At 48.3% G+C, this 24,985-nt stretch overlaps 1 protein-coding gene across 2 annotated transcripts in view; it reads left to right on the top strand.

Moving 5' to 3' along the window:
* Window positions 1-24,985, top strand: part of erbb3a (erb-b2 receptor tyrosine kinase 3a) — a 174,458-nt gene that overhangs the window by 80,496 nt on the left and 68,977 nt on the right. For both annotated transcript variants that reach the window (XM_085972814.1, XM_085972815.1), the window contains exon 2: window positions 1,530-1,681. In XM_085972814.1, coding sequence (XP_085828940.1) covers window positions 1,530-1,681 — 152 coding nt within the window. The remainder of the gene's footprint in view (window positions 1-1,529; window positions 1,682-24,985) is intronic.

The raw sequence follows: 24,985 nt of genomic DNA, 5'->3' as shown, positions 1-24,985 counted from the left end.
TGTTGTGTCTTGTTTAGGAGGTTGTGGTATTAACCACCCACATACCTGTTCATCTTTAATGGGCAGGACCTACAGATAGGGAAGGATTATTTTAAACAAGAGGCCATTTGTCCTATCAATCCTGCTCTGCCGTTTTGTTAGCCGTGCCAGCTCTTTATCTTTTTCATCACAATTTCCTGCCCTTTCTCAATATCTACTTCTATCCCAAGTAAGTATCTTAACTTTGAAACACCTCAATTGACTTGATAGCTAAGGTCTTCCGGGCCAGTGCATTCCACATTCTCGAGCTCTTTGTGGGAATAAGTTTTTAGTGGATTCACTTCTAACCAGTTAAGCTTGAATTCTAAGATTACCTACCATTATTTTGAATTCCTCTACTTGAAGGAACAATCATTCCCTCTATCTACACTGTCAGTTCCCTTCATTATCTACAACACTGCGATCTGATCACTCCTTCGTCTCCTCATCTCCCAGGAATATAACCTAAGTTTACCCAATTTCTCATTATGATCAATTTCTTCATCCCAGATACCATCATGGGCACCACACCTTAGGAAGGATATATTGGCCTTGGAGGGAGTGCAGCGTAGGTTTACCAGAATGATACCCGGACTCCAAGGGTTAAGTTACGAGGAGAGATTACACAAACTAGGGTTGTATTCCCTGGAATTTAAAGATTAAGAGGTGATTTGATTGAAATTTTCAGAATATTAAGAGGAACAGATAGGGTAGATAGAGAGAAACTATTTCCGCTGGTTGGGGATTCTAGGACTGGGGGCAGAGTCTAAAAATTAGAGCCAGACCTTTCAGGAGTGAAATTAGGAAACACTTCTACACACAAAGGGTGGTAGAAGTTTGGAACTCTCTTCCGCAAACGACAATTGATGCTCGATCAATTGTTAATTTTAAATCTGAGATTGATAGATTTTTGTTAACCAAAGGTATTAAGGGCTAGGGGGCAAAAGCGGGTAGATGGAGTTAGGTCGCAGATCAGCCATGATCTCATTGAATGGTGGAACAGGCTCGAGGGGCTGAATGGCCTCCTGCTGTTCCCATGTTCCTGGTGAATCATCACTGGACTTTCTCCGAGGCCTGTACATGCTTCCTAAGGTGGGACACCCAGAACAGAACAGAACACAGCGTTCAAAATGAGGTCTGACAAGCACTCTGTATAACTGCTTTTTCTATTCCGTCTCTAACCTACGGGTGGGCCCGTGCCCGAATATTTATACTCTCCCTGGACATCGCCACCCGTAGGCCGCTCAGTATTATTTCATAAGTCTTTCTTTCATGAATGACTGATTCATGTCACTGTACTTGTGCACAGTGAGCTGAAATGTATAGCCACCTCAGTAGAGGAGCCGATGGCTGAGAGTGGGGCAGAATGGGTGGCGAAGGAGGTGGCACTCCTGCTTTCTACCGAATGGGTGTACGGCGCCTCCAGTAAAATCAACGGCGGCGAGAAACTGTAAATTAGCTAATGAATTGAAGCTCTTGTTTACTGAAGGTATTTGTTTGTGTTTTTGCAGTGTGCGCTGGCACAGAAAACAAGTTGAGTTCCCTCTCTGGCCAGGAGCAGCAGTACCAGCAACTACAGAAGATGTACACGGACTGCGAGGTTGTGATGGGCAACTTGGAGATCACCAACATCGATGCCAATCGAAACCTCACCTTCCTGAGGGTAGGGACAAGGAGACGCCCGCTGTGAAAGGCAGTTCACATCAACTTGAGCTCATCCAAAACTCGGCTGCCCGTGTCCTAACTCGCACAAAGTCCCGTTCACCCATCTCCCCTGTGCTCACTGCCCCGTGTCCTAACTCGCACCAAGTCCCGTTCACCCATCACCCCTGTGCTCACTGCCCCGTGTCCTAACTCGCACCAAGTCCCGTTCACCCATCACCCCTGTGCTCACTGCCCCGTGTCCTAACTCGCACCAAGTCCCGTTCACCCATCACCCCTGTGCTCACTGCCCCGTGTCCTAACTCGCACCAAGTCCCGTTCACCCATCTCCCCTGTGCTCACTGCCCCGTGTCCTAACTCGCACCAAGTCCCACTCGTTCATCACCTCTGTGCTCGCTAAACCTACACTGGCTCCCGGCCCGCCAACGCCTCAATTTTAAAATCCTCATCGTTGTTTTAAATCCCTCCATGGCCCTCGCCCCGCCCTATCTCTGTAACCTCCTACAGCCCCTACAACCCTCCCTATCTCTCTAACCTCCTCCAGCCCCTACAACCCTCCCTATCTCTGTAACCTCCTCCAGCCTCTACAACCCTCCCTATCTCTGTAACCTCCTCCAGCCCCTACAACCCTCCCTATCTCTCTAACCTCCTCCAGCCCCTACAACCCTCCCTATCTCTGTAACCTCCTCCAGCCCCCTACAACCCTCCCTATCTCTGTAACCTCCTCCAGTCCCCAACAACTCTCCCTATCCCTGTAACCTCCTCCAGCCCCCTACAACCCTCCCTATCTCTGTAACCTCCTCCAGCCCCTACAACCCTCCCTCTCTCTGTAACCTCCTCCAGCCCCCTACAACCCTCCCTATCTCTGTAACCTCCTCCAGCCCCTACAACCCTCCCTGTCTCTGTAACCTCCTCCAGCCCCTACAACCCTCCCTATCTCTGTAACCTCCTCCAGCCCCCTACAACCCTATCTCTGTAACCTCCTCCAGCCCCTACAACCCTCCCTCTCTCTGTAACCTCCTCCAGCCCCCTACAACCCTCCCTATCTCTGTAACCCCCTCCAGCCCCTACAACCCTCCCTATCTCTGTAACCTCCTCCAACCCCCTACAACCCTCCTATCTCTGTAACCTCCTCCAGCCCCCTACAACCCTCCCTATCTCTGTAACCTCCTCCAGCCCCTACAACCCTCCCTATCTCTGTAACCTCCTCCAACCCCCTACAACCCTCCTATCTCTGTAACCTCCTCCAGCCCCCTACAACCCTCCCTATCTCTGTAACCTCCTCCAGCCCCCTACAACCCTCCCTATCTCTGTAACCTCCTCCAGCCCCCTACAACCCTCCCTATCTCTGCAACCTCCTCCAGCCCTACAACCCTCCGAGATCTCTGCGCTCCTCCAATTCTGCCCTCTTGCGCATCCCCTATTTGAATCGCTCCACCATTGGCGGCCGTGCCTTCCGCTGCCTGGGCCCCAAGCTCTGGAATTCCCTCCCTAAACCTCTCCGCCTCTCTCCCATACTTTGAAGATGCTCCTTAAAACCTGCCTCTTTGACCAAGATTTTGGTCACCTGTCCTAATATCTGTGGCTCGAGGTTTTATTGATGACGCTCTCGTGAAGCGCCTTGGGACGTTTTGCTACGTTAAAGGCGCTATATAAATGCAAATATTAACGGTCTCATTGAATTTCAGTTTATGTTCACAAGCTTTCACCGGCTCAAACGCAAGCATGATTGTGTTTGCAATTGGCGATTTTTAAAATTTATTTCACAATGTAGGCTCTTTCACCAACATAAAACGTCGTGTATTTTCAGGGTTAATAATTGTGATTAACGCTCATTATTTGCATCAAAGATATGTTGAATGTAGGTCACATATTCTGGGCGTCTTTTACCTTTTCGAATTCCCACTTGTCATAGTCACAGAGTCATAACGGCACAGAAGGAGGCCATTCGGCCCATCGAGTCCGTGCCGGCTCTCTGTCGAGCAATCCAGTCAGTCCCATTCCCCCCGCTCTATCCCCGTAGCCCTGCAAGTTTATTTCCCTCAAGTGCCTATCCAGTCTCCCCTTGAAAACATTGAGTGTCTCCGCTTCCATCACTTCCGTCAGCAGCGAGTTCCAGGTCCTCACCACTCACTGAGTAAAAAAGTTTTTCCTCACATCCCCCCCTGTATCTCTTGCCCAAAACCTTAAATCTGTGTCCCCTAGTCCTTGTACCATCAACTAGTGGGAACAGCCTTTCCCCGTCTAGCCTATCCAAACCCGTCATGATCTTGTACACCTCGATCAAATCACCCCTCAACCTCCTTTGCTCTAATGAAAACAAATCCAGCTTCTCCAACCTGTCCTTGTAGCTAAGATCCCCCATCCCCAGAACCGCTGTGTCGAGCGCTCTCAGCTCAATGGCTCCTATCCTGAAAAGCAGTATGGGGAGATGTGGTAAATGCTCTGGAAGGGGAGATGTGGTAAATGCTCTGGAAGGGGAGATTCTGTTCTAAGTGTGCCAGCAAGTTATACCAACGTGAACTGGCACTGGCGAAACCCAGGCTTGAGGAGGCTCTTGTGTAAACCAACACCAATTCCACATGTAAATTGACTAAGATATGCTGAGTTTGAATTCAAATGATATGGGCTCCAATCTGACTGCCAGAGGCAGGATAACCATAGGATCTGAGAGGCTACAAAGGTCCTGAATTAGGAAATGAAAACCTTCGCTGTGCTATGGGCACCACAGTTGATCTTGGTGTGCCTGGACAAGAGGGAATGAATATGCAAGGCTGCTGTCCAGTGACTCCCTCCCCTTCCCATCCGAAAAGTACACGTATGTGGATGTCTAGCTTGGCTGTGATGCCCCCACAGTCGAATAGCTGCTCAACACTCCCCATCAAAGCTCAGATATGGGGAATGGCTACTTAGGGTCAGGTTCCAGAGGTTTACCAGCACGTGTGAAACCCAACCCCAGCAAGTCCACTGCCTTGAGGGGAGGAGGGACAAAAGTTGGAGGGAGAATAAAACCAAAAGCATCTGTAACTCCTGCCCTCTTTGCACTCCCTCCACATTTAATGCCCTACACCTACGGTAGGCAGTCAAAAGCCTCCAGCCAATGAACATTTCTAAGGCTATCATGAACGCTGCTCCCTTGCCAATTTCCACTTGTTCAGTGTGGGTTGGACTATTCACTTTTCCTTGAAATTGGTGAAAATCTGAAGGAAGCTTGAATGCAAATGACTACCAAGGCTGCACTTCAGATGTGAGGGCCTAGAAATCTGTTGGCGCTGCATCCGTTTTGCAGGCGAAAAACGGACGTCTAAATGTCCAATATGGCGGGCAACGCACATGCGCTCATTCCAGACGGGAAGTGCCCCGTCCGCCATATTGGATCAGGCTGCTCCGTAGGCGTCCAGGCATGAGCCAGAAACATTTAACGCGCTCATTCAAATATTTAACTATGGACCTAATGCTTGTTGTAGGACCCCTTTGTGAAATGGGTCTGCCCAGCGCCTGATTAGCCACGTGATAAACTCGCACAGCAACTCATGGCACTAACGGGCAACAAGGACCCTGCAGCAGTGTTATTTAAAGGCTCATCCACGACTGGTTAGTTGCTGCTTTGTGCTTTGAGGTGTTTTTTGGCCTATTTTCACACTTCTAACACGGATTTCTGCTGCTGGACTGCTTTTGGATGCCCTCAGAACAGTTTCACTGCAGTCATGGGTGGTCTGGTAGGTCTGCCTTTGGGGCTGGAAGACGAGGGGGAGCAGCCATGAAGACGGGAGAGAGCATGAGCGGCTGGGAGGAGGAGGAGGAGGAAGAGGGCGCTGCGCAGGAGGCCACACCCACAGCGGGTCTTCAGGGACTGCTTCTCCTGCAGGAACCTCTTGGGAGGAGCAATGTGTCAAGTGATTTCACGTCACAAAAAGGAGGCTGCTGCCACTGAGCTATGTCACCAGCTGCAGCTACAACTTCAGCCTCGAACCATGGCATGGGCAGCACGGCCTGTGGCTGTCAAGATCGTTGTCGCCCTTAACTTTTAAACAACAGGTTCCTTCCAGGCTGCAGCAGGTGACATCAGTGACATTTCATAGTTTTCTGTTCACCGTTGTATCAGGGAGATCACCGAGGCTCTCTACATCAGGAGGAGCACCTACATCTCTTTCCCAATGGACAGAGCAAAGCAGGTCTCGGCTTTGCTCACTTGGCAGGCTTCCCCAGGGTGCAAGGTGCCATAGACTGCACCATATTGCCTTGCATGCTTCCCATCACCATCCTGGCATCTTGAATACAAAAGCACTCCCCCTCCCTTGATGCCCAGCTGAGTTGCGACCACAGGCAGCCCATCATACAGGTCCATGTCCAGTTTCCTGGCAGCAGTCATGATTTGTTTATCCCACGCCAGTCCTCTGTGCTGCCATGGAGGCTGTCCGAGCTGTCAGCAGAGACTCCATCATGGTGGGCGCCACTGTCGAGTCCATGGAGGTGACCACTCGCTCCATGTTGGACAGAAGTGTCTCTGTGCTCTGCACGAAGCCCTGACGCAAATTGGAGCTGGACTCCTCCATGCTCTGAGCCACTGCGTGCAAGCTCGCTGGCAGGCTGCCCAGTGTACCTAACACTTCCTGGTGTATGCACATTAGCCTTCTTTGGCAGCCTTGGCCCTTGAAGTCAGCATCGGAGTCCTCTGCAGCAGAGCTAGTGTGTGATCTCGCCCTCCGGCAAGCTGGCACCTGTGGCGTCCGATTCCCCTGCCCTAGCTCTTGCACACTTGTGCCCGGTGATTCACCGTGTGAAGACTTCTCCTCTAGCCTACCCTCTAAAGTACATGTGGTGCCAGTCTTTGAACTGGTGCTTGAGAGGGTCAGATCGAGTGACATTTCATCTTCAGGAAAGCTGGGCTCCTGTTCCTGAAGTCGCACAGGGGTGACCACATCTTCAGCAGCTGAGATGAAAGAGAGTGTGAAGGGAGAGCAGAGAGAGAAGTGGCTGCTGGTAGCAGCTGCCAGTTTGTCATGCAGAGTGTACGGGTGAGATAGAAGAAGTGAGAAGGGAAAGAGAGAAGGGTGTGAAGAAACCCTGCATGATGTCTCCTCCGGTGTTGCCACTCGCCATGGCCTTGACTCTCCCCCTGCCCATGATGGCCAGCACATTTTCTTTCATGAGGGAGAGGGTGCGCTGGCAGGCTTGATCTTCTCCGGTCACAGCCTCCTGTTACAAGTTGTGTGCAACCTTCTCCTGCAAGAAAGGAGGAAGGGAGTGTGTTAGTGGCATCCTTGAGGTGTTTAGCGAATGTGCCTGCCATGGTTGAATAGTTCATATGTAGTGTGTAAGATGTGAGGTGTGGGGAATTGAGGGTTGCGATAGTGGCGAGAGTCGGAAGTACAGAGTGTAGGTAGGAGGAGAAGGAGATGGCGTGAAGTGTGGTGCAGTGATTGTTGGAGAGTGAAGTGAAGTGGGGGAGGGGAGTGTTGAGAGTACAGGGGCTGCGAGTGTTGCAGGTGTGAGGAGAGTGTAATTCAGGTGAGAAGTAAGATTCTTACCATGACAACTCTGCTGAGGTCATTGAATTTATTTCAGCATTGCAGCCATGTTCTGGGAGTTAGGCTCCTGACATTAATCTCCACAGCGACCTCTTCCTCAACATTGCAGCCATGTTCTGGGAGTTAGGCTCCTGGCATTAATCTCCACAGCGACCTCTTCCTCAACATTGCAGCCATGTTCTGGGAGTTAGGCTCCTGACATTAATCTCCACAGCGACCTCTTCCTCAACATTGCAGCCATGTTCTGGGAGTTAGGCTCCTGACATTAATCTCCACAGCGACCTCTTCCTCAACATTGCAGCCATGTTCTGGGAGTTAGGCTCCCGACATTAATCTCCACAGCGACCTCTTCCTCAACATTGCAGCCATGTTCTGGGAGTTAGGCTCCCGACATTAATCTCCACAGCGACCTCTTCCTCAACATTGCAGCCATGTTCTGGGAGTTAGGCTCCCGACATTAATCTCCACAGCGACCTCTTCCTCAACATTGCAGCCATGTTCTGGGAGTTAAAAAAAAAAAATCATCAAATCAAATCAACTTTTATTGTCATTGTTAGTGCACAAGTGCAGTACAACGAAATGTAGGCTTGCGGCTCCCGAGAGTGTACATTTAGATTGACATTTAAACATTCAACATTCATTTGGCTTGTAATACATTAACATAAACATAACCACAATAAAGTGCATTGGCAGATGTGCAGGCTTTAGAGTTTATTTGTGGAGTTCAGTAGGATGACAGCCCTGGGAAAGAAGCTGTTCCTAAATCTGGTCGTACGGGTGCGAATGCATCTGTAGCGTCTCCCAGATGGCAGGAGGGCGAACAGACTGTGGCTGGGGTGGGTAGGGTCTTTGATGATGGACCGTGACCTCCGTAGACAGCGTTTCTGGTATATGTGCTCTATGGTCGGTAGCCGGGTGCCGGTAATGCGTTGGGCAGTTTTGACTACCCGCTGCAGGGCTTTCCGGTCATAGGAGCTACAGCTGCCATACCATACTGTGATACAGTTTGTCAGGATGCTCTCTATAGTGCAGCGGTAAAAGTTAGAGAGGATCAGGGGTGACAGGTTACATCCCTTCAGCCTCCTTAGGAAATATAGGTGCTGCTGGGCCTTCTTCACCAGAGAGGAGGTATTGAGGGACCAGGAGAGGTCTTCCGTGATGTGGACTCCGAGGAACTTAAAGCTGTCCACCCTTTCCACCACAGCCCCATTGATGTGGATGGGGGTGTGACTTCCGCCTTTAGACTTCCTGAAGTCCACAATGATTTCTTTGGTTTTCTTGATATTAAGGGCCAGGTTGTTATCGGCGCACCACTTCACGAGATGCTGGACCTCCTCCCTGTAGGCTGACTCATCGTTGTTGGTGATCTGGCCTACTACCGTGGTGTCATCCGCAAACTTGATGATGGTGTTGGAACCATGAACAGCCACACAGTCGTGGGTGAAGAGGGAGTAGAGGAGGGGGCTCAGCACACATCCTTGTGGGGCCCCCGTGTTCAGGGTCAGGGGGGGGGAGGTGTGGTTACCTAATTTGACAGACTGGGGTCTGTTTGTTAGGAAGTCCAGGGTCCAGTTGCAGAGGGAAGTGTTCAGGCCAAGAGTTTGGAGTTTGGTGGCCAGCTTGTTGGGGACGATAGTGTTGAATGCTGAGCTGTAGTCTATGAACAGCATTCTGATGTAGGTCTCCTGGCATTAATCTCCACAGCGACCTCTTCCCACTGGCGACAGAGGTGTTGCCTGGAAGGCTTTCTTCCTCGCCCCTCTCGGGGGGGGGGGGGGAAACAGGATCTCCCTCCTCCTGACCAGGGCCTTGAACGCTTCATCAGAGAACCCGAGTGCCCTCTCTGGACTTCTTGCAGCCATTTCTATTTTCACAAGCATTCCTTGCTGTCTGTAGTCAGAGTGCACCTCCCCTTCAAGAGGTGATGGCCGCCTTTAAGTGGCCTCAGTGAAGCGATTTCCCACTTCACCCGCCCCCCCCCCACCCTCCAATCACCAGCGCGGGTAGTGCTGGCTGCACATCTGGCTCATGATGATGAGCTGGCCACACCAACTTACCGCGGTCCTCGCGACCACATGAAGCGGTGCGTGGAAGGTGCTGTGCGACCATTTTTACTTCACTCCCCTCAATCTTGTTTTTTAAAATCTTAACTGATGAAGCGTCTCTGCTTCTTGGCAGCAGTGCGTGGGTTCCTATCCAGGGCTGACTGGATGTTTTTTTTTTCTCTGTCTACTGACTGACTATAAATAGGTTCTTTCTGAGGGTTTTGTGGCTCTTGCACCTTCGACGAGAAACTAAATAATTTTGGCAAATAAACACACAGGGCACAGACATTCTTTATTAAACCGAGCCAAATGAGAGGAGTGTTTCCCAGCATGTAACGAGCCTGCATCCAGTTAGTCATGTGACCGATTTCATGCTTAATCATGGAACAGGGAGCGACGTCATCACTCCTCAATACTTCACCTGGCCATCTGACGCCTAGGCAGTTTAAACAGAGAAATGAGCCGTCCCTTCACACTAACAAAGTTTTTACTGTTAAATTTCCCCCTCCTCTCCTAAAGACAGTGACTCGTGCCGCAGTATTGTTCCTCTTCTTAGGCAGTCCCTCGAAACCGAGGATGACTTGCTTCCACATTAAAAATGAGTTCTCAGGTGACTGATGAGTCCAATGTGGGACCTACAGTCTCTGTCACAGGTGGGGCAGACGGTGGTTGAAGGGGCAGGTGGGTGGGGTGCCTGGGTTGACGTGCGCTCCTTCCGCTGTTTGCGCTTGGCTTCCGCTTGCTCCCGGCGAAGAGACGCGAGGTGTTCGGCGCCTTCCCGGATGCTTCTCCTCCACTTTGTGCGGTCTTGGGCCAGGGATTCCCAGGTGTCGGTGGGGATGTTACAGTTTTTCAAGGAGGCTTTGAGGGTGTCCTTGAAGCGTTTCCTCTGCCCACCTGGGGCTCTCTTACCGTGTCGGAGCTCCGAGTAGAGCGCTTGTTTTCGGAGTCTCGTATCGGGCATGCGGACGAAGTGGCCTGTCCATCGGAGCTGATCGAGCGTGGTCAAAGCTTCGATGCTGGGGATGTTGGCCTGAGCGAGAACACTGTTCTATGGGCCCAGTAGCCCGCCAGCAACTTTGGCAAATGGCCAGCAATGGCAGACTTTTGCAGATGACACTAAAATGGGGAGTGTCGTAGGGACAGAGGATGTAGTTAAGGTTTTGCAGAAGGATTCAAACGTGCTATCTAACTGGGCAGGCAAATGGCACTTAATACCAACACGTGTATTGGATATTGCAGGAATGATTCAATGCCATAGTTAAACAATGAACAGAATCAGAACAGGGAGACTTTAAAAGAGGCTTGGGAACATCATTTCAGCTCAAGATAATGCAGAGAACCAATTAAGAAAGCAAATCGATTGTTTTTCAAGAGACTCGCCTGCATTGGAGAGGGTGCAAAGAGCAACAAGTGTAAAGGGGATGGACTATGAACAAAGATTAGAGAACCTGAGGTCTACACTCTAGAGGGGAGGTGTTAAGGTGGGATCTCACCAAGGTATGTAAAGTATTAAATGGCGTATTAAGGTGAACCTAGAATGTTGAGGTTGATCGGGCCAGCTGGACCAATGGTCATAAATTTAAATTAGTGAAAATTATCTTAAAACAGATCTTGTGGGGAGGCGGGGGGGGGAAACTGTCTTTCCTCAAACTGTGGAAAAACGTTCTGAATGATCTACCTGGTAAGGGAGTGGAACCAGACATTAGGATTGTTCAGAATCGAGTTGGAAGTTAGTTTAGACTAGAGGGATGAGCTTGTGGGTTGAATGGCCTTTTCTGATTCTTTACTTGTTGGGTTATTAGAACCCTAGACTAAGAATATCAATGGGCCATTTTACTATGGGGCTGGATTACACTGAGTCCAATCGTGCCTTCAACCAACGTCCAAACATTTGCATTCTCCAACAGGTGTCACTCGACAGCAACCGGGAGCAGGAAGCCAAACCGTTTTCTGACTCCCCCTCCCACCCAGTTGCAGGAGATTGAGACACCCCCACTGTGGCCCCAGCTGAAATGAGCTAACCCAGTTATTGAGCCAGGAATTGAACGTGGTCTGGTCTGTACGGCTCAATATCTCACTGTGAAGTCCATTCACGGACTGATGCTTCAGAGCAGCTCGCCACTGAGTGACTTTAATCCCCGAATCCAGTTCAAACATTGCTGATTTGAGCTCCACTGCTGGGCCAGTGGGTAACAACACCACATAGCATCGTACTAAATTGCAGTGTGCAGACCAGAAGTCCTAGATTGGATCTCCCATCTGTTCTGTATCAGCTGAAATACTCTGCAGAAGCCGTGGGGCGCTACAATTGGCCCTCGGCGCCCCGGGCTAGGGAAGAGGGAAAAATGATCCACGGTTCGTGCTTCTAACTGTTAGCCAGTGATCCCGCTGGGAAGTGCCTTTGTGCAAGACCATCCCGTGAGAACAGTTCGCCCCGGCGGTGATGCCCTTCACAGTCGGGTATCCCGCCAACATCACGATCTCGGTTCATGTGTTTAAAATGGCCACTTGGGTGAGGCAGCTCAGGGGGCTGCTGTTAGCCCAGGAAACAGTCAGTACCCGGGGGGTTCTGCTGCGCTCGCCAGCCCATGACCATCCATCTGTTGAAGGGAACGGGCAGACAATTGAGTTCTGGTGAGCACAGAAATGGAAAACTCTGACCAGGCCCTTAAGGAGAACATAAGAATTAGGAGCAGGAGTAGGCCATTTAGCCCCTTGAGCCTGCTCCGCCATTCAATAAGATCATGGCTGATCTTCTACCTCATCTCCACTTTCCCTTAATTCCCCATGAATCCAAAAATCTATCGATCTCAGCCTTGAATATACTCAACGACTGAGCCTCCACAGCCCTCTGGGGCAGAGAATTCCAAAGATTCACCACCCTCTGAGTGAAGAAATTCCTCCTCATCTCAGTCCTAAATGGCCGACCCCTTATTCTGAGACTATGCCCCCTAGTTCTAGACTCTCTAGCCAGGGGGGAAACAACCTCTCAGCATCTACCCTGTCAATCCCCCTCAGAATCTTAAATGTTTCAATGAGATCACCTCTCATTCTTCTAAACTCCGGAGAGTATAGGCCCATTCCACACAATCTCTCAACATAGAATAGTGCAGCACAGAAGGAGGCCATTCAGCCCATCGAGTCGGTGCTGGCTCTTTCGCAGAGCAATCCAGTCAGTCCCACTCCCCCGCCCTTTCCCTTTACCACTTCAATTTTTTCTCCTTCAAGTATTTATCCAATTCCTTTTAAAGGCTGCTATTGAATCTGTATCCACCACCCTGGCAGGCAGTGCATTTCAAATCCTAACCACTTGCTGCATAAAAAAGGTTTCCCTCCTGTCGCCTCTGTTCTTTTGCCGACCGTAATGAATCCGACACACTTGCCTTCAGGTTCCAGTCAGTCAAATGAGGTCCTTGCTTTCAGTTTACCTTCCTTAATTCCATTCTCATTTTGTCAAAATTAGCTTTTTTCCAATATATTACATTGGTTTTTGTCTGCCTTAAGAACATAAGAACATAAGAAATAGGAGAAGGAGTAGGTCATTCGGCCCTTCGAGCCTGCTCCGCCGTTCAATAAGATCACGGCTGATCTTCTGCCTCAACTCCATTCACCGGCCCTATCGCCATATCCCTTGATGCCCTTACTAGTCAGAAATCTATCGACTTCTGTTTTGAATATACTCAATGACTGAGCCTCCACAGCCCTCTGAGGTAGAGAATTCCAAAGATTCACCACCCCCTGTGTGAAGAAATTTCTTCTCATCTCGGTCCTGAATGGCCTACCCTTTATCTTGAGGCTGTGGCCCCTGGTTCTAGACTCCCCAGCATCCATCCTATCAGGCCCTGTAATAATTTTGTATGCTTCAATGAGATCCCCTCATTCTTCTGAATTCAAGAGAATACAGGCCTAGTTTACTCAATCTCTTCTCATACGACAGTCCCGCCATCCCAGGAATCAATCTCGTGAACCTTCGTTGCACTCCCTCTATGGCAAGTATATCCTTCCTTAGGTAAGGAGACCAAAATTGTACACAGTACTCCAGGTGTGGTCTCACCAAGGCCCTATATAATTGGAGTGAGACTTCTTTACTCTGTACTCAAATCCTCTTGCAATGAAGGCCAGCATACCATTTGCCTTCCTAATGGCTTGCTGCACCTGCACATTCACTTTCAGTGACTCATGTACAAGGACACCCAGGTCCCTTTGAGCATCTGCATTCCCCAATCTTTCACCATTTAGGAAATACTCTGCCTTTCTGTTTTTTCTACCAAAGTGGATAACTTCACATTTATCCACATTATATTCCATCTGCCATGTTCTCGCCCACTCACTGAGCCTGTCGAGATCCCCTTGAAGCCTCGTCACATCCTCTTCACAACTGACACTGCCACCTAGTATCATCAGCAAATTTGGAAATGTTACATTTAGTCCCCTCATCCAAATCATTGATATAGATTGTGAATAGCTGGGGCCCAAGCACCGATCCTTGCGGTACCCCACTAGTCACAGCCTGCCATCCTGAAAAAGACCCGTTTATCCCTACTCTTTGTTTTCTGTCTGTTAACCAATTCTCAATCCATGCTAGTATATTACCCTCAATTCCATGTGCCCTAATTTTGTTCACCAACCTCTTGTGTGGGACCTTATCGAAGGCCTTCTGAAAATCCAGATACACCACATCTACCGGTTCCCCTTTGTCTACTCCACTAGTTACATCCTCAAAGAACTCCAATAGGTTTGTCAAACAGGATTTCCCTTTCATAAATCCATGTTGACTCTGCCCAATCTTACTATTAGTTTCTAAGTGCCCAGTTATTGCATCCTTTATAATAGATTCCAGCATTTTCCCAACTACTGATGTGAGGCTAACAGGTCTGTAGTTCCGTTTTCTCTCTCCCTCCTTTCTTAAATAGCGGGGCTACATTTGCTATCCTCCAATCTGCAGGAACCGTTCTATAGAATTTTGGAAGATGACAACCAATGCGTCCACTATTCCAATGGCCAACTCTTTCAAAACCCTAGGATGTAGGTTATCCGGTCCTTGGGATTTGTCGACTTTTATTCCCATTAATTTTGCTAGTACTGCTTTTTTACGAATAATAATTTCTTTAAGTTCCTCATTCTCATCGCACCCTTGGTTTTCTCATATTTCTGGGAGGTTTTTTGTGTCTTCCTCCGTGAAGACAGAAACAAAGTATTTATTTAATTTCCCTGCCATTTCCTCATTCCCCATTATAAATTCTCCCATCTCTGACTGTAAAGGACCTACATTTACCTTCGCCAGTCCTTTCCTTTTCACATACCTATAGAAGCTTTTACAATCCGTTTTTATATTTTTCGCTAGTTTGTGCTCATATTCCATTTTCCCTTTATCAATTTCTTGGTCCCCCTTTGCTGATTTCTAAAAAGATCCCAATCCTCAGGCTGACCGCTTTTTCTGGCAACTTTATAAGTTTCCTCCTTTGACTTAATACTAGCTTTAATTTCTTTTGTTAGCCATGATTGGATCACTTTTCCTTTTGGGTTTTTATGCCCTAGAGGAATATATGTTTGTTGCAAATTATGCATTATTTCCTTGAATGTTAGCCATTGTATGTCCACCTTCATACCTTTTAGTGTAGTCTCCCAATCTACCATGGCCAACTTGTCCCTCATACCCTTGTAGTTTCCTCTGTTTAGATTGAAGACCTTAGTTTCAGATTGGACTACGTCACTCTCAAACTTAATGTAAAATTCAATCATATTATGGTCACTTGTCCCTAAAGGCCCCTTTACCACGAAATTATTGATTAGCCCTTTCTCATTACACAGTACCAGATTCAGAATAGCATGTTCCCTGGCTGGTTCCTCCACATACTGATCCAGGAAACCATCTCGCATGCATTCCAAGAATTTGTCCTCCACACCATTAGTGGTAATTTGATTTGCCCAGTCAATATGTAGATTAAAGTCCCCCATGATTACCGTATTGCCCTTGTTACATGCACTTCTAATCTCTTGATTGATACTTTGCCCTACATTACCATGACTGTTTGGTGGCCTATACACAACTCCCACCAATGTTTTCCGCCCTTTGCTGTTTCTTAGCTCCACCCAAACTGATTCCAGTTCTACATCACGATCTGCCAAGCAAAGATCTTTTATCTCTACCGTACCGATCTCATCCCTTAGTAACAGCGCTACGCTACCTCCTTTTCCTTTTTGTCTGTCCTTCCTAAATGTTGAGTACCCTGGAACATTCAGTTCCCAGCTTTGGTTACCCTGCAACCATGTCTCTGTAATGGCAATTACATCATACCCATTTACTTCTATTAGTGCCATTAATTCATCCACCTTGTTGCGAATGCTACGTGCATTTAGATAAAGTGCCTTCAACTTTGCCTGTATAATATTTTTCTGCACTTTGACCCTCTTTACTGTTGGCCTTTGTTTCTGCTCCCTACTAGTTTTGCTGACTACTTTTCTAACTTGCACTTCCAGCTTTGTTTCTCTCCGTTCTGGGCCCACACTTAGGTTCCCAGCCCCCTGACAAACTAGTTTAAATCCTTCCCAACAGCACTAGCAAACCCCCCTGCGAGGATGTTGGTCCCGTTTCTGCCGAGGTGTAACCCGTCCAGCTTGTACAGGTCCCACTTTCCCTAGAATCGGTCCCAATGCCTCAGGAATTTAAATCCCTCCCTCCTACACCGTCTCTCCAGCCACGCATTCATCTGGTCTATTCTCCTATTTCTGCTCTTGCTAGCATGTGGCACTGGGAGTAATCCTGAGATTACTACCTTTTGAGGTCCTGCTTTTTAATTTATTTCCTAGCTCCCTATATTCTGCTTGCAGGACCTCGTCCCTCTTCCTACCTATGTCGTTGGCACTGATATGGACCACAACCTCTGGCTGTTCACCCTCCCCCTTCAGAATGTCCTGCAGCCGCTCAGTGACATCCTTGACCCTGGCACCAGGGAGGCAACATACCATCCTGGAGTCACGTCTGTGGCCACAGAAACGTCTATCTGTTCCCCTTACGATAGAATCCCCTATCACTATTGCTCTCCCACTCTTTTTCCTCCCCTCCTGTGCAGCTGAGCCACTCGTAGTGCCATGGACTTGGCTCTTGCTGCATTCCCCTGAGAAACCATCTCCCCCAGCAGTATCCAAACCGGAAAATCTGTTGGAGAGGGAGATGGACCCAGGGGATTCCTGCACTACCTTCCTAGTTCTTTTACTCTGTCTGGTGGTCACCCATTCCCTGTCTGCCTGTGCACTCTTTACCTGCGGTGTGACCACCTCGTTAAACGTGCTATCCACAAAGATCTCAGCCTCGCGGATGCTCCACAGTGACTCCAGCCGCAGCTCCAGCTCCGAAACACGGATTTCGAGTAGCTGCAGCTGGAGACACTTCCTGCACACGTGTTTGCCCTGGACACCGAAAGTGTCCCTGACTTCTCACATAGCACGGGAGGAGCACTCCACGCTGCTGAGTTGCCCTGCCATGTCCTACCCTTAATTTACTCCCTTTACTTCCTTTAAATTAAAGAATATTAAATACACTAGGAACCTTACTTCACTTTAAACACTACTTACTCTGAACTAGAGACCTTACTTTTACTTTAACAACTGGACTGTAGAAATACTCAGCAGGTCCTACTTACCAATCAGCTCCTTCCCTTGTGCCAACATCACTTTAAATCTCTGACGTCACTTTCGAATGTTGCCTGTTTCGGTCCGCTCTCGCTGCTGCTCCCAATAGCTCGGTCTGGGCCTCGGGCTTTATTTCCTCGCTCCTCCTTCGCCTGTTCCCTCACAGGTCGGTCCGCTCTCGCTGCTGCTCCCAATAGCTCGGATACTGTAAAAGCAGAATGAATTCATTATTAGAGTGGATTCACTCTCCCTCATATCATGTTCTTGCTTTCTTTAATAAAAGTAAACTCCATTAGCATGAAGATGACGATCTGTTCCAGCTTCCTCCATCCAAATTGAAAGATCTTTATACAGAGCAAATCTGTAAATGATTATAAAACAAGTGGCACCCATCAATAATGAACTTAATCACTGAGTTACTGTTCCTTAAAAATTAAGGTGACATTTTGTGCTTTTCTTTTTAAAAATTATTTTACTTTATTTTGCAGCTTCACAGATCCCCTTATAGAAAAATCATTGTGAAAAACCTGCAACAAAATATAATGAGCAGAGATCCTTTGATTAAATTGCTTTCATTTAACAACATGCAAAAAGTACTGCCCAGGGATCTTGAGAGAAGACTAGAAAATTTGGGGGTGGGGGAGATCCAGTTCTATTTTTACTTGACTTATTTTGTCCAGGCAAAAGTTCCCTATTTTTAAACTTAGTATCATGGCAGCTGGGACGCAAGTACTTCAAGGTCATCATGTGTGAAGCCGATACACACAGCATGGTGGCTGTCCATCCAAAGCCGACGTCTCTGCAGCTGTCACTCAGGATTCACAGGGACCATGATCTGTGTTAATCCGTACTCAGTGCCTGCTGCTGACTCTGCCCATCAAAGTTGCACGTCCTGGTGTCTTAACGTGTTCGCCCGGACATTGAATGGCAGCGAGCTCTTTGGCTATGGATAGGATCACACCTGCTCCATCCTTTCCTCGCCCAGCATCCACGCACGTGCATTTTCCAGTGGGGATTACGGGAGAAGGAGCTGTCACTCAATTACTTATTTCCATAGGGGCAATTTATAGCTCCCAAACTTTGCCCCTGCTGAAGACTGGCTAACTCCGCACAGACCAGGGATTTAACCTGGGACCTCTTGATCGGTGTGTCTCGGTGGTGCATTTACAAAGCCAGCAAAAAGCTTTATACTCTCTACAGAAAGAAAGAAAGACTTGCATTTATATAGCGCCTTTCACGACCTCAGGATGTCCCAAAGCGCTTTACAGCCAACGAAGTACTTTTGAAGTGTGGTCACTGTTGTAATGCAGGAAACGCGGCAGCCAATTAGCGCACCGCAAGCTCCCACAAACAGCAATGTGATCATGACCAGATACCGAGTTAAAGGTGCTATATAAATGCAAGTTGTTGTTGTTGCATTTGCTTACATAACAAAACTGATTGTACGTCAGAAAGTAATTCATTGGGCTGTGAAGCACTTTGGAACGTCCCGAAGACGTGATAAGGAGCTATATAAATGCAAAGTGCGGCACTGAGGTTTATGAAGTCTTTCTGCTGGTGTGTTTTTTTTGTATAGTTTCTACACTGTCCCTGCAGCAAAACAGACTGTGGGAAAAAAAGTCGCTTTCCCATTTGAAATGCAGGTATGTTGCCACATTCATCACGATATGGAGGGCTGAATAACACGCAATCTTTATCTCAAACCACAGGTAAGGTGCTGCCTGTCTGGACCTGCCCAGTGTAGCTCAGGGCCAGGGACGTTTAAAAATGTCTGGAGTGGATGCAAGAGATGCAGAAAGTCTTGCGTTGGTTTATGAATCAAACCCGTGCAAAATATGCTCCTTTATAAGGCCGAACTCTGCTTCAAGCACTGAAGGCCCGTTTTTTCCCCCCAACTTTCCAAAGGATGTCTTTGATCAAATAATACCTGGATAGGAGGTGCTGGCAACAGCTACTAAAATACTCGTTAGCCAATTTTATTTTTTCCTTTCAATTGTGCCTCCATTTTCTCCCCTCCTCCCCTGAAGGCGCCGACTCCTTGCTGGTTGCCAAGCACCCTCGAGGGCCTTGCCCAAATGGCCAGTCTTCATGGGTGAACCTCGAGAGTGAGGGGTCAGCAAAGATATTCATAGAGTCATAGAGTTTTACAGCACAGAAAGAGGCCCTTCGGCCCATCGTGTCTGCGCCGCCCATCCATCCCTGTCCAGTCTAATCCCATTTTCCAGCATTTGGTCCATAGCCTTGTATGCAATGGCATTTCAAGTGCTCATCCAAATGCTTCTTGAATGTTGTGAGGGTTCCTGCCTCCACCACCCTTTCAGGCATTGAGTTCCACATTCCAACCACCCTCTGGGTGAAAAAGTTCCTCCTCAAATCCCCTCTAAATCTCCTGCCCCTTACCCTGAATCTATGCCCCCTTGTTATTGACCCCCCCACTAAGGGGAAAAGTTCCTCTTTATCTACCCTATCTATGTCCCTCATTATTTTGTACACCTCAATCAGGTCCCCCCTCAGCCTTCTCTGCTCCAAGGAAAACAACTCCAGCCTGTCCAGCCTCTCTTCATAGCTGAGGCGCTCCATCCCAGGTAACATCCTGGTGAATCTTCTCTGCACCCTCTCCAAAGCAATCACATCCTTCCTATAGTGAGGCGACCAGAACTGCACACAGTACTCCAGCTGTGGCCTCACCAGCGTTTTGTACAGCTCCATCATAACCTCCCTGCTCTTATATTCTATGCCTCGGCTAATGAAGGCAAGTATCCCATATGCCTTTTTAACCACCTTATCTACCTGCTCCGCTGCCTTCAGGGATCTATGTACATGTACACCAAGGTCCCTCTGACCCTCTGTACTTCCTAGGGTCCTACCACTCATTGTGTATTCCCTTGCCTTATTTGTCCGTCCAAAATGCATCACCTCGCACTTTTCAGGGTTAAATTCCATTTGCCACTTTTCCGCCCATCTGACCAACCCGTTTATACCGTCCTGTAGCCGGAGGCTTTCCTCCTCGCAATTTACCACCCCACCAATTTTCGTGTCATCTGCGAACTTACTGATCATACCTTTTACATTTTCATCCAAATCATTTATGTAGATCACAAACAATAAGGGACCCAGCACCGATCCCTGAGGTACCCCACTGGACACAGGCTTCCAGTCACAAAAGCAACCTTCGACCATCACCCTCAGCCAGTTTAGGATCCAACGCGCCAAGGCACCCTGGATCCCATGGGCTCTTACCTTCTTGACCAGTCTCCTATGCGGGACTTTGTCAAAAGCTTTACTGAAGTCCATGTACACCACATCCACAGCATTTCCCTCATCCACCCCACTAGTCACCCCCTCGAAAAATTCGATCAGATTTGTTAGACATGATTTACCCTTGACAAAGCCATGCTGACTATCCCCGATTAATCCTTGCCTCTCCAAGTGGAGATTAATTTCGTCCCTCAGAATTTTTTCCAATAATTTCCCCACCACAGATGTTAGACTCACTGGCCTGTAATTCCCTGGTTTATCCCTGCTACCCTTCTTGAATAATGGTACTACGTTAGCTGTTCTCCAGTCCTCTGGTACATCCCCTGTGGCCAGAGAGGTTCTGAAAATTAGTGTCAGAGCCCCTGCAATCTCCTCCCTTGCCTCCCACAGCAGCCTGGGATACATCTCGTCCGGGCCTGGGGATTTATCCACTTTTTGGCCCGCTAAAACCGCTAGCACCTCCTCCCTCTCGATGCTAATATGTTCAAGTATGTCACAGTCCCCTTGCCCGATTTCTATGTCTGCATCGTCTTTCTCCATAGTGAACACAGATGCAAAAAATTCATTTAAAACCCCGCCTACATCCTCTGGCTCTACACACAGATTGCCACTTTGGTCCCTAATGGGCCCTACCCTTTCCCTGGTTATCCTCTTGCCCTTAATATACTTATAAAACATCTTAGGATTTTCCTTTATTTCGCTCGCCAGTGTTATTTCATGGCCCCTCCTCGCCCTCCTAATTTCTTTTTTAAGTATGCCCCTGCACTTTTTATACTCCTCTAGGGCTTCTTCTGTCTTTAGTCTTTTGTAACTGCCAAAAGCCCCCCTCTTATTTCTAATGCATTTTTGTATATCCCTTGTCATCCAAGGTTCCCTTTGCTTGTTGGTCCCACCCTTGACCTTTACAGGAACATGTTGGCGTTGTACTCTCTCTATTTCCCTTCTGAAAGTCTCCCACTGTTTTGATGTGGATTTTCCTATAAGCAGCTGCTCCCAGTCCACTTTGGCCAGATCCTGCCTTATCATATTAAAATCGGCCTTCCCCCAATTTAGAACCCTTATTTCCGGGCCGTCTTTGTCTTTTTCCATGACCACCTTAAATCTCACCGAATTATGGTCACTGTCGCCAAAATGCTCTCCTACTGACACTTCCACCACTTGCCCGGCTACATTCCCCAGAATTAGGTCCAGTACCGCCCCCTCTCTTGTAGGACTTTCTACATGTTGGCTCAAAAAGCTCTCCTGGATGCACTTTAAGAATTCTGCACCCTCTAAGCCTTTCACACTCTGACTGTCCCAATTTATATTGGGGAAGTTGAAATCCCCCACTATTATTACCCTATTATTTTCGCACTTCTCGGAGATTTGCCTACATATCTGTTCCTCTATCTCCCCCTGACTGTTTGGGGGCCTAATTCTGAGGGACAAAATTAATCTCCACTTGGAGAGGCAAAGTGCTTGCCCCCTTTTTGTTTTTAAGTTCTACCCATATGGCCTCATTAGCCGTGGAGAAGATCGCAGCTGAGCCTGACCCCGCTTTCACGTGACCTCCGCACCCCTGTGCACGTCCCTGCGGAAGTCACTGGATCGTGATCAGCAGCAGGAATCCTCGCTGATATTCCCCCTCCCTCGCCCACTCTTCTGAGACCAGTTGTAGCATTCCAACTGCTGCCCCGGCTGTGATCCGTTAGCCAGGACCGACGTATTAAGACATCCGTTAGTTATTGGAATTTACACAGTGTGCTGTCATGTCTGGAGGTGACCTGAACTCTTAAAGGACAGATTTTCAAATGTAGTGTCAACAGGCCATACTTGTATATCTTCTCTCCTACACTGGCAAGACACTGGGCACGAAGGCTGACTGGGTGTAATTCATGGCCGATCCAGCAACCCCACCCCCCCCCTCCATTCCCAACGTAGGTTCCTAGGCATAACAACAGAAAATGCTGGAAATACTCAGCAGGCCAGACAGCATCCGTGGAGAGAGAAACAGAGTTAACGTTTCAGGTCTGGGACCCTTCATCAGAACTGGAAAAGGCTAGAGATGGAACAGATATTAAGCAGGTGCAGAGACAGGGAAAGGTGGGGGGGGGGGGGGGGAGGGGAGGAAGGAATTGAAGGAGCATTCTGTGCTAGGGTAGGAAGTAGGAGAGATTAAATGTTGCAAATGGGGATGGCAGAATCATAAACAGCCTGAAAAATGGGGGCAGGGGTTATAGTCTGAAATTGTTGAACTCAATGTTGAGTCCAGAAGGCAACTGAAGGAGCATTCTGTTTCATAGAAACATAGAAGATAGGAGCAGGAGTAGGCCATTCGGCCCCTCGAGCCTGCTCCGCCATTCAATGAGATCATGGCTAATCATCCAAACTTAGTACCCTGTCCCTGCCTTCGCCCCATATCTCTTGATCCCTTTAGCCTTAAGAAATATATCTAACTCCTTCTTGAATATATTTAATGAATTGGCCTTAACTGCCTTGTGTGGTAGAGAATTCCACAGGTTCACCACTCTCTGGGTGAAGAAATTCCTCCTCATCTCAGTCCTAAATGGCTTACCCCTTATCCTTAGACTGTGACCCCTGGTTCTGGACTCCCCCGCCATCGGGAACATCCTTCCTGCATCTAGTCTGTCTAGTCCTGTTAGAATTTTATAAGTTTCAATGAGTTTCTCTCTCCACGGATGCTGCCTGGCCTGCTGAGTGCTTCCAGCATTTTCTGTTGTTATTTCAGATTCCCAGCATCCGCAGTATTTTGCTATTGTGTAGGTTCCTAGGTAACTGGATGAGGCCATATCCTGGACAGCCCGCTGTAAGCTTCCTTCTCTCTCTGATCTTGGGGTTTGCATTGTGCACCTGCTTCAACTTAAAATGGTCCTGCAGGATGCTGAAGCGAGCTTGTGTTCCAAGTCGGGCACTTCCTCATGACTCTTTCAGCGATGGGAGGCTGAGGGGCAGGCCACTTGTCATGAATTAACCTGAAATGGGTCACGTCAATACCTGACTTCAGCTTGTTCTTCCTCCTCGCTGTGCCTGCAGGTACTGTCACCGCTGATGGGTCGCGTGTCAGCGTGCAGTTTAATATTTACACTGGGTTATTTCCTATCAAGGCAACACAATAACTGGTCTGACAGATACGTTGTACTGTAATAAGATACTTGTGTTACTGTTGTAGCACAAGTCAGATAGGTTCAAATTCAGGAGACGGGGAGGGGCTGGGGGTGCACAGTGAGTTAGCATGTTGTCCCTTAGCCTCTGGGAGCTGGGTTCCAATGCAGTTTACACTAAAATGACAAAAGACTGCCCTCTTTGCCCAAACTTAGTCACAGTTGGTAATTTTAACCTGGTTTCTTTTGGGTGAAGATTTGCAATGAAAAAAAACTCCCTCCATGGCTTTGTGGGTAAAGACATTCTCTTGCTTTAATACCGAGGCTATCTCAGTGAAGAAAGAAGGGGAGAAGGTGGGGAACGTCTCACAACTCAAAATAAAGGTGTTAAATTGGCCATTGCATTGCATGGCTGGTGTACAGGAAGTAGAAAGTTTACACTGGGACAGTAAGGAGTGCCCTTCTGTGGCCAAGACAAAATGTTAAGAGTACACAGAGCTTTACTCTGTATCTAACCCGTGCTGTACCTGCCCTGGGAGTGTTTGATGGGACAGTGTAGAGGGAGCTTTACTCTGTATCTAACCCGTGCTGTACCTGCCCTGGGAGTGTTTGATGGGACAGTGTAGAGGGAGCTTTACTCTGTATCTAACCCCGTGGTGTACCTGCCCTGGGAGTGTTTGATGGGACAGTGTAGAGGAGCTTTACTCTGTATCTAACCCTTGCTGTACCTGCCCTGGGAGTGTTTGATGGGACAGTGCAGAGGGAGCTTTACTCTGTATCTAACCCGTGCCGTACCTGCCCTGGGAGTGTTTGATGGGACAGTGTAGAGGCAGCTTTACTCTGTATCTAACCCCGTGCTGTACCTGCCCTGGGAGTGTTTGATGGGACAGTGTAGAGGGAGCTTTACTCTGTATCTAACTCATGCTGTACCTGCCCTGGGAGTCTTTGATGGGACAGTGCAGAGGGAGCTTTACTCTGTATCTAACCCGTGCTGTACCTGCCCTGGGAGTCTTTGATGGGACAGTGTAGAGGGAGATTTACTCTGTATCTAACCCGTGCTGTACCTGCCCTGGGAGTGTTTGATGGGACAGTGCAGAGGGAGCTTTACTCTGTATCTAACCCGTGCTGTACCTGCCCTGGGAGTGTTTGATGGGACAGTGTAGAGGGAGCTTTACTCTGTATCTAACCCATGCTGTACCTGCCCTGGGAGTGTTTGATGGGACATTGTGGAGGGATCTTTACTCTGTATCTAACCTATGCTTTACCTGCTGTGGGAGTCTTTGATGGGACAGTATTGTAGTCAGCCATTCATGTGGTTAGGCAGTAGATACAGCACAAACAAATCGGGGGAGCTCAGGACATTGTTTAGTTTTGGCCCCCCAGCTTTCTCTCTTCCTTTGGAGACACTGACTCCTTGCAATTCTAAGGGCGCTGGCTGCCCTCTGCTATCTTGCCCACTTGTGTGAGCTTAGACAGTCAGACCTAGATTTCTGATTATTGTTATTGTAATGCTGATCGGAAAATCTTAGGTGTGAAAATCAGCAGGATATTTGTGAGGGTATCCGCGCCAAACACGATCGTCACCCGAGAGCCACACACGGGCACTTTTCAGCAGGGGTCACTGGACAGTGATCAGAAATGGGAACCTTGCCTGATTTTCCCCTTCCTTCGTAATCCAGGCCAATTCTATCATCCTTCCTGGTGCCCCCTGAGATCAGCTAACTCAGCACAGTTG

The sequence above is a fragment of the Somniosus microcephalus genome, chromosome 33 (genome assembly GCF_052327205.1).
Source record: "Somniosus microcephalus isolate GS21.2 chromosome 33, FLI_Smic_1.0, whole genome shotgun sequence".
NCBI classification, from domain to species: Eukaryota; Metazoa; Chordata; class Chondrichthyes; order Squaliformes; family Somniosidae; genus Somniosus; species Somniosus microcephalus.
The sequence above is the reverse complement of the archived record's forward strand: the minus strand, read 5'-3'. Positions and strand labels throughout refer to the sequence as shown.